The sequence below is a fragment of the Leptonychotes weddellii genome, chromosome 1 (assembly GCF_054177405.1).
Source record: "Leptonychotes weddellii isolate Sample4059 chromosome 1, ASM5417740v2, whole genome shotgun sequence".
In the NCBI taxonomy this organism is placed as follows: Eukaryota; Metazoa; Chordata; class Mammalia; order Carnivora; family Phocidae; genus Leptonychotes; species Leptonychotes weddellii.
This window is the reverse complement of record NC_138369.1, coordinates 75,546,514-75,559,890: the sequence shown is the minus strand read 5'-3', so window position 1 is coordinate 75,559,890 and position 13,377 is coordinate 75,546,514. Positions and strand designations below refer to the sequence as shown.

At 35.5% G+C, this 13,377-nt stretch overlaps 1 protein-coding gene across 13 annotated transcripts in view; it reads right to left on the bottom strand.

Moving 5' to 3' along the window:
• The window catches only part of ATP2C1 (ATPase secretory pathway Ca2+ transporting 1), a 158,162-nt gene that overhangs the window by 48,755 nt on the left and 96,030 nt on the right, over positions 1-13,377 (bottom strand). For all 13 annotated transcript variants that reach the window (XR_014139750.1, XR_014139751.1, XR_014139752.1 and 10 more), the window contains 4 exons: positions 7,276-7,431; positions 6,256-6,324; positions 4,993-5,068; positions 1,733-1,799 (listed from right to left, as the gene is read on the bottom strand). Coding sequence is in view for 9 of the 13 variants with exons in the window: in XM_081801879.1 (XP_081658005.1) it covers positions 1,733-1,799; positions 4,993-5,068; positions 6,256-6,324; positions 7,276-7,431 (368 nt within the window). In the remaining 4 variants the exon portion in view is untranslated. The remainder of the gene's footprint in view (positions 1-1,732; positions 1,800-4,992; positions 5,069-6,255; positions 6,325-7,275; positions 7,432-13,377) is intronic.

Genomic DNA, 13,377 nt, shown 5'->3' with positions numbered 1-13,377 from the left:
ATCCTTGTTTTACTATAATTCATACAGGACAGGGAAGGAATAAATTTTCTGATTACTTACCTATCTATTTGTAATTAACTGGATCGATACGTTGTCTCTGCCTAGATTTATAGATTTAAAATCCTTTCCCCTCATACTTTGATAGCACTGCCCCACTGTTCTCTAATGTAATCCAATGCTACTGTGGAGGAATGGTTAATAAAATCCTTTTCCCGTTCTGCATTTGGTTAAATCTCTAGCTCTGTTCCTCTAGTGACCTGGTTAGGGTAGTTAAGTCAACTATGTTGCTAGGCAACACTGCTTATGATAAAGGGATCTCCTGACTGATAAACCATCGATGGACTAGAAGAATTTTAATTATCTTACAGGAAGCCATCACTTTGGGTTTTCTAAGTGTAGGTGACTCTTATAACTGGACATGTCTCTTGCAAGCACCCTGGAAAGTATGCTTCCAGAGATGTTGGCCCTCACAAAGTATGAACCATTTTAACCCAGGGCAGCTCCCCAACTCACAAGGTCATCCCAATCTCCTTGTACCTGAAGCTGAACTGCTGCACAGACTCTCTCAGAAGATGGGTGCCTTAAGTTGCCCCACTTTTCAGAGCACAGGTACCAATTGTGACCTATTAAAGTTTTGTCAGTTGAAATGTTTAGAAGAGTCTAAAAAGACCCCATGGGGGGCACCTCGGTGGCTTAGTAAGTTAAGTGTCTGCCTTCAGCTCAGGTCATAATCCCGGGGTCCTGGGATCGAGCCCCCATCAGGCTCCCTGCTCAGCGGGGAGTCTGCTTCTCTGTCCCCCTCCACCCCCGCCCCCCAATGCTCTCTCTCCTACCTCTCTCTCTCAAATAAAATCTTTCAAAAATAAAAAAAAATCCATGGTGGAAACTGCAGTTGCTAACAAGAAATGTGATACCAGTGTAATTATCCTTCCTTTATAGATGACCTAACTTGTTTTCTTTAATTTAATAATGATGTATCCAGGTTGGGAGTTCTTTTCATCCTGTTTGGCATTTAGAGAATCCACACAAACTATAAAAATTTCATGTCTTGATTCAGATTGAGAAAATACTCCATCATTTCTTATGTAATTTCTTCTTCTCTCATTTTTGAAACTCCTATTGGGTAGATATGGCATTTATTAAATTATTCTCTTTGTCACTTTTATTTCATTCTCTGTTTTGGACATTTTACCTGATTTTTGGGGGATCCCTCTTTGACTTTACATTACAGCCCTTATACTGAATTTTTAATTTTAGCAGTTAAAATCATAATTTCTAAAAACTCTTTTTGTCCTCTGATCCTTCTAAGTAATGTTTATCATGAATGCAGTTTCTTCACAGATCTCTGAAAATTAAAATGCTTTCTAAATTTTTCTGCTATTTCTTCAAATTTTCATTTTCCTCTGAGACTGATTATTCAATTTCTATTATTATGGTCTTTCTCTTTCATGCTGCTAGTTTTCAGTTAGGCAATCCTTGTCTATTGATATATAAAAATGCAGTATTAGACTGATAATACCAGACATCTGGTGCAGGTTTTCTTCTGCTATATATGTAGGTTTTCATTTTCCTAGAATTCATTTCAATACATGAATTCTGAACTATTTAAGTAGAGACACTATTCTCTTTTCTGCTCATATAATACCTCCATAATGGAATATAACCTATGCCTATTAGAGAAATAAGAGAGGAAAAAGAGACCTCAGTTTATAAACAAATGATTAGAACTTACCTTACACTAATAGTAAACATTTCCAGGATATCTTTTCCTAGTAACCAGCCAACCAACATGATGATACCTGGAACAAAAATCAAATAACTATGTTTCCCTTTATATATAATCACGTAAGTATAGATGGGATAGACTAACAAGCTGAGGGCAGCCAAAAAGTCCCCTGACATAAAGGAAGGTGCATCAGATCACAATTACATGATTTTACAAAAATCCATTAAGCAGGGGAGATTAAAATTAATGCTGCTTAAAGTCAATGCTGTATATGCACACACCACACACACACACACAGTTTTACCTTTTGTTACCACTGCTGCCACCCACCCCCCCTTAAAGCAATAATATCTGAGGATTCCCACTATAAGAAAATATTACCAGTATTTTCATACAACGGGAGAAAAAAAGAAGGCAGAGTAAGACATATAGATCTTCTATTTATTAACAGCTTTGCAAAAATAAACCCTGGAACTTTACTTCCCTTAACTAAATATCCAGGCAATATGTATAACTATAAAGTTCGTACTACAAACAGAAGAATACTTAATTAGGAGTTGGCTCAAAGAGTGATTTATCTTACTTAACATATCTAAAATTGCATTAACAATTAAAAATTACTATTTTTAATGGCATTTACAAATAAAAAATCAATTAATATATGGGGTGCCTGGGTGGCTCAGTCGACTAAGCATCTGCCTTTGGCTCAGGTCATGATCTCATGGGTCCTGGGATCCAGCCCCATGTCAGCTTACCTCACCCCCCACTTGTGCTCTCTCTCTGTCAAATAAATAAATAATCTTTTTAAAAATCAATTAACATAAACCGAACAACATACACTGCTTTAACCTTTGTCTCTGAAATGAAGGGGCGGAGTGCTCACTTCGGCAGCACATATACTGAAATGAAGGGGGGGATGGAGTGCACCGCTCGTTTTGTGAGAAAAAATAGTATCATTATAGACTTAATAAAATAAAGCCACTTCAAGATTGTATTCAATATAAACATTTAAACAAGTTTTTCTTCATCTTTCTACAATTATAAAATAATAATCCAGATGGTGACACTCTAAGATCCTATCCAAAATACTATCCTAACAAAAAAAATCATGTTCAATGAACTATACCAGGGGTCAGCAAGCTATAATCTGTGAGCCTCCTGCATGCCTTTGTAAATAAGGTTTGTTGGAACATAGCCACATCCATTTGTTTCTATATTGTCTATGATGCTTTCCTGTTGATGGCAGAGGTGAGCATTTCCATCAGAGAATACTAGAAATACTTTGGTAAGGACCAAAGGCTAAAATATTTACTGTCAGGCCCTTTACCCCACCCCCCAAAAAAAGTCTGCTGACCTCAGATTTTGATCTTAACCTTTGTCCTATTCCATATACTATCCTAACAAGAAAAATTGTTTAATGCATTATATTAAAACCAGATAATCATAAAGTTGAAAGATTCTTATCACTAAAAGTGAGGTGGTTTCATGGTACAGCATTAATATAACTGGGGAGATTTCATTGGCTAAATGCCCTTAGATTTATCAAATTCCTATAAATTCTAGAAAATAAACAGTAATAATCAAATAATCAAATTAACTACCTACTAGTTAAAAATGAGGAATGAAATACCTTTCTACATTCTACTTTACTATGAAGGCAGAGAGATCAATAGAATTAATATTTAAATAATTATTTAACTGAAACTGCATAGCAGAAATCTGCTTTAACTTAAAACTGTATTATTATTTTGAAACTTTCAGCTAACAAGAATAATTAAAATAATACCATGGAGGGACACCTGGGTGGCTCAGTCAGTTAAGCGTCTGCCTTTGGCTCACAGGGTCCTGGGACTGAGTCCCGCATTGGGCTCCCTGCTCAGTGGGAAGCCTGCTTCTCCCTCTGCCTGCCGATCCCCCTGCTTGTGTGCTCTCTCTCTCTCTCTCTGACAAATAAATATATAAAATCATTAAAAAATTAAAAATTAAATAACATCATGGAAAAATTAAATGAGCAAGGACTCCAAAATTGATTCAAGTGTTTAATGTATGATAAAGATGTCATTTCAACTCAGTGAATAAAGAATGGACTACAGAATTAATGGTATTGGGATAATTAACCTTTGAGTAAAACTGTTATTAACTCTACCTTAAGTCTTATACTAAAATAAATTCTAAATAGTAAAATTAAATGTCAAAAATAATAACTAAAGCCGTAGATTGATGTTTAAATAGATATACTTATAAACACTTTCTACAACATGAGGTTGGGATAGCCTTTATGAATTGAACAAAGAAACTATAACTGCAGAGATTAATAGGACAATTATATCAGAAGATGTTTCAATTATTCTCTCTCCTGTACCAAGTTTATTATATTTATCCCTCAAAGGGAATTTAAAAATTGGAGGGAAAAAACGTAATAAAAGGATGGATATCCTAATTATACAAAGAGCTGTTACCAGCCTAAGACTCAAGCCACAAAAGAAGGGATAAGACAGATTGGCAGGTCATGAAATAAAAAGGACCAACACACATATGATGAAAGTGCTGTTTTTCTATAATGAACTGTGAAATAAAATAATGAGAAGTCTTTTGTCTGTTAATGACAACAAAGTTGGCAAGGGTGCTGGAAGAGTAATACCTCTGTCTTGCTGTTGAAGGGTATTATTTGGCAATATAAATAAAAAACTTTAAAAATATGCCAAAAATTTGAAAATTACATGGATACTCTTTGACCCAATTTTACTTTTATGAATTTAATAAGATATCCTCACTGAAGAATCATTTACATAATTTTAAAAATTCAAAAAACATAGAAATGTCTTCAAGAAGTCTAAGATATTTTTTTCCCACATAATGGAGTACTATACAACCACCTATTTCATGACATCAATTTAATGAGCATCTATTTAATGACAAGATGCTTATGAAGAAAATGTGAAACAAAAAAAGGAAAAATAGTCCATAAAACATTACTAACATTTTGCTGAAAACTAGAAAGACAAATACAAAAATGTTTATAGAAATGCTCCTTGATTATAGGAATTACATGGAGTTCTAATTTATCTTTGTAGAAAGGACAATGGTTGGGGGCTGGTTTTATAATTTTTAAAAAGTAGTAAGCTAAAAATTAATTAATTAAATGAATAAACAAATTTACGCAGCTATCTAAACTCCCCCTTACCACACACACACACACACACACACACACACACACACAAAACCTAAGTAAATAGATGAGATATACATACTCACTCTTCTCTTACCTATTATACCAAAGGAGTAAAAGGAAAGTTGTTTTCCTAAAAGGTCCATGCTCTTCTGCAGAGGGGTTTTTGGTGCCTTGACAAATTGGAGAATAGTGTCACTACAATGAGCTAAATTTAGTAAAATAAAATAGGTGCCAGGGACTCTGCTAAGTGCTTGACATATTCATGCTAGCTCTTAACATACCCATGACATACACATCTCTCCCTTAAGGTTAGTATTACTCCCTTTACTGAGGAAACTGAGGCTGAGACTTTTAAAATCTTGCTTATTTAAAAGGTCCATGCTCCCCATACCTGTTTTTGAGAAGAAATCTATTATCCCTACCAGCTTCTCCAGGACTTTATTACCATTCACTGCCCCTCACTTTTCCAATCTTCTCCTTTCTATATCCACAAACAAGCTCGCTCCAAGTCTTTTTCTCCAGCTGGCTCCCTGATCGGCTAACTCCCTTCTCTAGCACTTCCCTCACTGCCAAGCTTCTTGGAATGGTTTTATATACTGCATCACATACTGGGATCTTGGCAGGTTACCTGAGAAATCCAGATGACTCAGGGAGAATATGACATTTGTAGAATGCCACTTCTTTTTTATAAGAAAGTATTTTCAATGAGAGAACTAATCTTCAATATCCTTAAACAAGAATATCTTCCAGGTTATTTTACTTTACAATCTTTTTCCCCCATTACTTGGAATTAAATAAAGTTGGGAATTTGGGTAGAAGACAAATATACCATTTAGTAATTTTTAAAATTAATATAAAGCTAATTTCTAAAAAGAATAAGCCCTATAAATAATTGGCTATAAACCTTTATCTCCTATAAACAATGACTATCAAAATGTTTTAGCAGGGCGCCTGGGTGGCTCAGTCGGTTAAGCGTCTGCCTTCAGCTCAGGTCATGATCCCAGAGTCCTGGGATCGAGCCCCGCATCGGGCTCCCTGCTTGGCGGGAAGCCTGCTTCTCCCTCTCCCACTCCCCCTGCTTGTGTTCCCTCTCTCTCTGTGTCTCTCTCTGTCAAATAAATAAATAAAATCTTTAAAAAAAAAAAAAAGTTTTAGCATATTAACAATGTCAATTCAAGCCTTTTCAAATACAGTCTTTCCAATTATGTTTTTAAACACAGACAACTGAGTGATATTCTGAATAAAATACTACTTTCAATAGCACATAAAATAATCCACCAATACTTTCTGTTCCTCTACTTGTAATAGAGAATTTCAGATTTGAAATGAAAACATCATTAACAAATTAAGTACTTACTTCTTCTGCTTGCATCATTTTAAAAACCTCTCCAAATTCAGAATTTTCTCCTGTTCCAATGACAATACCCTAAAGGGAAAAACAGGAAAATACATTTACATTCAGATGGAATCACCTCTCTCAAGCAAAAAAAAACAAAAACCTCTCATTCACTTTCTCCAAAGCCTTGCCCACAGTCAAGATGACTGACACTCATATCCAAGGTTCCCATAGCAAATTAACTTTGTGATATTACTATAGATCACTAGTATTTATGCCTTACTGTATAAGCCTTGACCCAATTCTGAGGCCCATTCTTAGTCTATATCAATATTTCTGAAATTCAAAACTATCTTATACTCAAGAGAGACATTTAATGTATTTTCTTTTTCCCCTCAAATGCTACTGAATCATGTCTTTTATATTTGTGAAATATTAGAATCCAGGAAACAAAATATCTAAAATCCATCAGTAGGTGAGTGATACATATTCAGAATATGATAGCCAGTACCATTATCATAAATTAAATTTTTATTTAACTAGTAATGAACATATCCATGTGCCGCTGTTTCTATCTAAAACAAACAAAAAAAAGAACAGATACTGAGGACTATGTTTTTAAGGCTCCATTATCTGGCAAATGGCAGAAATATGGACATATTACACCTCAGGGACATAGGCGCCTTAGTCTCACAAATAGTGGCTATGGGTTAGGTTCAATTCTGTCATTTCTTCGTCATATATATTTTTTTAAAGATTTTTATTTATTTATTTGACAGACACAGCGAGAGAGGGAACACAAGCAGGGGGAGTGGGAGAGGGAGAAGCAGGCTTCCTGCTGAGCAGGAAGCCCAATGCAGGGTTCAATCCCAGGACCCTGGGATCATGACCTGAGCCGAAGGCAGACACTTAACGACTGAGCCACCCAGGTGCCCCTTCGTCATATATTTTTAAAAAGAGACACATAAAATTACCAAATAGAACTTTAAAAAGGGTTGAAAACAAAGAAACTGCTACTTTCAAAACAAGAGAAAAAATTACCTTTGCTTTGCCACATCTGACCAGTGTTCCCATGAAGGCAATGTTACTTCTTGATGCAAGATCTCCATTAGTTGCAGCCGGCTGAGGAGCGGTCACCTTAGAACAAGGTGTTGTCTCTCCTGTCAAGCTGGACTCATCAATGGAAAGATCCACAGCCTTGGAGAACATAAAGTACTCCATTAAGTTCAAGTTTGAAGACTCTCTGTGCTACATTTAATATCTGAAGAGTTTGTAACCATCACTTCTTTCTCAAATATCCCCTTTCTGATCATTACTGAAATCTTTTATTATACCCACTACTCTAAGAAGACCAGAATAAGTACAACCATGTTTAAAATATGCAGTGAAGTCAACAAAATCCAGCATGCAAAACAGAACACTATAGTGGGAGACAAGATTAGCCCACATTTCAAAATACAACTAGAGAAAAGAAACACTAGCTGAGATTTTAGAGAAAACAATTCTCATGATAAAATATTACTTCCTAATTTTGCCATGAACTGAAGTTATGAAAATGTGTTTGGCAGATTAAAAAAACATGCAGAAAGAGAAATATGAATAAAAGATTTTTAAAAAAGTACTGAGAAAGAAATCATTTCATCATTTTGGGCTCAATTTTCGTGAAACTCTGCTTGCTATATACATCCTTACATTTATCCCAAATTTATGTCAGCAAAAATCAAAAACGTATATAAATGTTTCCATGCAGATCACGAATATCATATCTCCCAGCTGTGCAACAGGATTCAATTTCTGAGAGTTTCACTACTAACACTTGCCCTAACATGCCAAATTAATTAAGTTTTCACCTACCCTAGCATGCCAAAAACAAAACAAACAAACAAAATCATCATTTTACATGTGGAAAACACTGCAGATGTGAGCTGGCTTTGTTTCTGAAAGTAGGACCCACACAACAATAGTTCCAAGGATGTTCATAGACATTGGGTATAATGTGATAGACAGATGACACTCTCTCTGTCTGTCTCTCTCTCTCTCTCTCTCACACACACACACACACACACACACACACACACAGAATGGGTACTAGAGTCGAATAAGTTTTAGAAATACTGGGTTAAGAGTTAAACAGCTTCCCCTACTTAGGTAGTGCTTCTTTAAACCTTCAATAGGTCAGTGTGAATCACCTCAACTGAAATAGATACAAAAGGAGTTGTCAAAGTGTGGTCCCAGCAGGACCAGCATAACCAGCATCACATCTCCCTACCTTCTCAGAACTTGTTAGAAATTCACTACCCTACTTCAAATACGGAGGTGGGAGGGTAAACCTAAAAGACTATAAGCACTCCAGGTGACTCTGGGGCATATTTAACTTTGAGAATCAATGGAATAGAGTTTCACAAATTTCTTTGATCCATTTTATTCCAGAAGCTCTCATTCTAGGATCTTTAGGATACTTTGAGAAACTAGGACCCAGTACATGATTTTACTCATTTTAATAGGTTAATTCACTCACCCAAAAAACATTTATTGACTACCTTAACGATATACCAGGCACTGAGATAGAACCTAGAAAAGAAACAAGGTAAGGAGGGCGCCTGGATGGCTCAGTTGTTAAGCAACTGCCCTTGGCTCAGGTCATGGTCCCAGGGTCCTGGGATCGAGTCCCATATCGGGCTCTCTGCTCCACAGGAAGCCTGCTTCTCCCTCTCCCACTCCGCCATGCTTGTGTTCCCTCTCTCACTGTGTCTCTCTCTGTCAAATAAATAAATAAAATCTTTAAAAAAAAAAGAAAAAGAAAAGAAACAAAGTAAGGAAATGAACCCAGAGCAGTTTAATGACTACGCAGTCTTGCTATTATAAACTGAGCTGGTGTTCTCAATTAGGCCTCTTGATTGACATCTCATACTATGTACAAAATACTCTAAACTTGAAATCCTGCTGGGGTTTTTAGGGGGTGGGTAGGGGGATGGAAACAATAAATCTCATCTTTTTAAATGGTTCATTTTTTCATGAGCATAAATATCTCATAGAAAATAAATATTAAAAATTGGATCACGCATTCTCCCCATCTATACAGTAAAACTATATTTTAACTTGAACAATCTCATTGATTCATTCACTTAAAAAGTATTTATTAACGCCAGGCCCTGTACTATATCATACACAGTGGAAATTAGCAGTAAAACTAAGTTCCTGCCCTCAGCTCTTATTCTTATGGGAAAATCATCTAAAAATAAACAAACAAGAGTGTGTAATATAATACCTTGTAATGAGGAAAAAATGCATAAGGATGGAGAGTAACATTTTAGATAAAGGAAAGAACATCTTTCAAAAGTAGACAACCCTTCTGTAGAGTCATGATTGCCCCATGAGGGCCCCAAGGATGGGCTACAATGAGGATGAAAGGATTCTAGGCAAAGAAAGCAAAAAGTACAAAGACTATTGGAGTAGGAATATGCCCTCTGTGTTCCTGTGCTAGGTAGACACATAACTTTGCAAATGTAATCAAGAGTTTACGGATTAGATCATGCAGCTGAAAAATGTTCAGAATGAAAATAAATTATATCACCTTATTTCCAAGACACTAAACTGTGCTAGTATTTCCTGAAAGTTTAATACAAATGTTACAGATTTTAGTATCAAAATGGGTTTATAAAAAGTCTTCCTTAAAGCACAGATCACCTGTCCTTTAGTCTTTAAAAAGCTTCCCATTTTCTATAATTGTGTATGCAAAGACAGGCCAGGTAAATCTGGGTTCATTACCTTAACTCAACTACAGATTTAAAAAAAAAAATCCACCATGTTCAAAGGCAAAGGAATTTTTCTTTATTAAAGGAACATACTTATTTGACTTTTTCTTTCCAAATTAAACTTAGGACTATATAGTTTTTCACACTAATACATTCTATTACCAAGGTAAGAAAAAAAGGTTAGGTTGCTCTTCAAAGATGATGCTAGTACTAAAAACAATCAGCTAATATTTCATTGCTATCTGCAAGGCACTTTGCTACATATCTATACTAAGTTATCTACTAACAACTACTTAGCTACTAACAACTCCAATGAGGTAGGTACTATTATCATCCCCGCTATTGTATAGACACTTGGAAAGGTTAAGTAACTCAGCCAACATCATATAGATAGTAAGCTATGGAGACGAACCCAAACATTGACAGATTAACTCCGAATTCCTATTAACTATTTAGAGAATCAATTTGCAAATTATTTCTCCTCCCTAGTTTTGTAACTACTTCTAGAAGACAATAAGAAAAGATATATTTAAAAGTTATATTATTATGAATTACAAGTCAACAAAAAAGTTTTTATTTGGCAAGCTCCTCTTCAATGCTTGTTATAAAAATCAAAACTGCCTGTAATTTTTCTGACTTTTAATTAGAAATAAGATCTGCTAATATTTAAAAACAAATATCTGTGTACATCTATAGAACTCCTCCTCTCTGAGAAAGGCAAAATTAATGTTTTTTCCATTGAAGACTTTCTACTTTAAACATAAATCTTAAACATGGATAAATACTAACATTTGGTGGTTGTCTGTCAAAACAAAGAATATGAAAATAATCTGACTTCTTTTAAGATTTTATTTATTTGAGAGAGAGAATGAACAGTGGGAGGGGCAGAGGGAGAGAGAGAGAGAGAAAAGGAGAAGCAGACTCCCTGCTGAGCAGGGAGCCCGACGCAGGGCTCCATACCAGGATCCTGGGATCATGACCTGAGCCAAAGGCAGATGCTTAAACGACTGAGACACCCAGGCGCCCCGAAAATAACTGACTTTTTAAAAAGGGAAGAAAAGCATAGCTTTATTGGCTCTGTCAGTGAGCTAGCCCTTCAGTGTCAACCTTAGCAGTTCAATAACCATTTAATAGGAATTTTTGTTTAAATCATGTTTTTCTACAAAGAAAAGACATCATTTTTAGCACAATAGCAGTCAGCTCTGTCTAGTGTAGAAACTGATGTGAAAAAAAAAGGAGCTTTAGATCTTTATTTTATATATATGTATATATATTTGTATTATATAAACTTATAATTTATATATATATAAAAATTATCAATGTGTAAAAAAAATCAAGAACATATTATCAATATATTGCTCAGTCAATAGAGCATATGACTCCTGACATCAGGGTCCTGAGTTCGAGCCCCATACTGGGCCTAGAGCTTACTTTAAAAAAAAAAAAAAGAATACATTATCAGTAAAATTTGTCCAAATCATACAATGTAGCAAACTGCACAGATCTCAACTGTCTTTTGAACAAGAATTGTTGAACAAGAATATTTTTTTAAGTTTATTTATTTAAGTAATTTCTATATCCAACGTGGGGCTCAAACTCAAGACCCTAAAATCAAGAGTTGCATGCTCTTCCAACTGAGCCAGCCAGGTGCCCTGAGCAAGATTATTTTCTAAGTTACAACTTATTTTCTCTTAATGGTGATTACAAGAGTTTCCGCAGGTAGTTTTGGGGAAATGAGGGGAAGTAAGTCATTTCTAAGAAGGTGGTATTTAATGTATTAGGCAAGCCTATTACAGTTTAACAAAGTCAAAACTTAATTCATCTGAGAAGAAAGATATTAGAGTCATTTATCCATTGCATTTATGAGAAAGGGAAAGGTAGGATAAAATGAAATCAAAGAACCAGCCAGCTCCATGCCTTCTAGCCAGAAGTTTAAACGTTAAACCTTCAGAAGAGCTGTTAATGAATAGGGAAACTGTCTGTTTCACTTTCTCTTCATTATTCCTCAGGCACTCTACTGGAGGTGTGAATAAGACACAACACAGTTCAAAAGTCGGAATATAAATAAGAAACAAGATGTATACATAATCCACATCTGAATATTTAACACCTACAGAATAAAACTGGTTGAAAAACTTCACAGGATTATTCCTATAAAACATTAAGCAGAAGGAAACTACAAGCCAAAGTCACAAAGTTTTCCTAAAAAGCAAAAAATGACTGCTTAAAAAAATTACAGTTAATATGGAACAACTGACAGCTACAAGTAAGTTCTTAAACTAAAGAAAGGCTTGGTATACTGTGTGCTGCTAAATCAATTACCTCTCTAGTCTTGAATTAAAAGAAAATCAGAAATGGCTTTCTTTCCCCAGAAAAGAATTCCAAACTAATCATTTGCAGATGCCTGATCAGGACAAAATTTCTTACTTTTGGTCTCAAAAATTAGGATTCCTCTTACTGTTTATTCAAATGAAGGAAAATGTAATTAAAACTTCTTCATGAGCTCTAGTTTATTAACAATCAAAGCCTAATCAACTAAAGTAATATAGCTGAAGGGACTCCATTTTAGAAAGACTCCATCTCTGCTATTTTTCTGTTAGGCCTCATTTACTCATGTTCTGAATCAAAGAAGCTATGTTCCCACTTCAAGGAGGAAGCAAGAAAGTGAATCACTCTCTGAGTTTGTCCTAGGCCCCAAACACCTCACAACATCCAAGAAGAGCCAGAAATAACACCTATTGTTCACCTGACACTCACCCTTGATTGGACCATACCCAAGATCCCTGAAGGAACACGTACCCTAGACCTCTTTCCTATATAAACCCCTAACCCCAGACAACGACAAGACTCATTCTCCTCTCCTTTTCAAGTCTCCCAGATGCTCCCTATGCTATTCTCTGTCACTCACACTATTCAATAAACTCTTTTTTCACTTTCTCCTGCTCCTGTTTGATTTCTATCCTGCATGAAGCCAAGAACCCTCCTGGCTGCTCCTATGGGAGCATCCCCTGCGTTCTTGAACCCAACCTACCTGCATCACAACCAAGTGTTATTAAAAAGGCCTACATGAAATGGATTTTATCCCATGGTAAATATTAACATGAGTTGTTAACTTTCTGACTTAAGTGCTAGATAGATTCAACTTGATCAAGTTGCTAATAACTTAAAGACCAGTATTTGGTTAACAATGATTTCTAGGATATTTTGCTAAGACTATTTAAAGAAACCAAATCTCAAAAAGGGACCTACTTTTGCTTTCCTACAGTATGAAATGAGACTCTTAAAGCAAAGAGACTAAGTCTCACTTCAAACCCTCCCATATTGTCTTTTTAAATTCTAGTGACTTGGGCGCCTGGGTGGCTCAGATGGTTAAGTGTCTGCCTTCAGC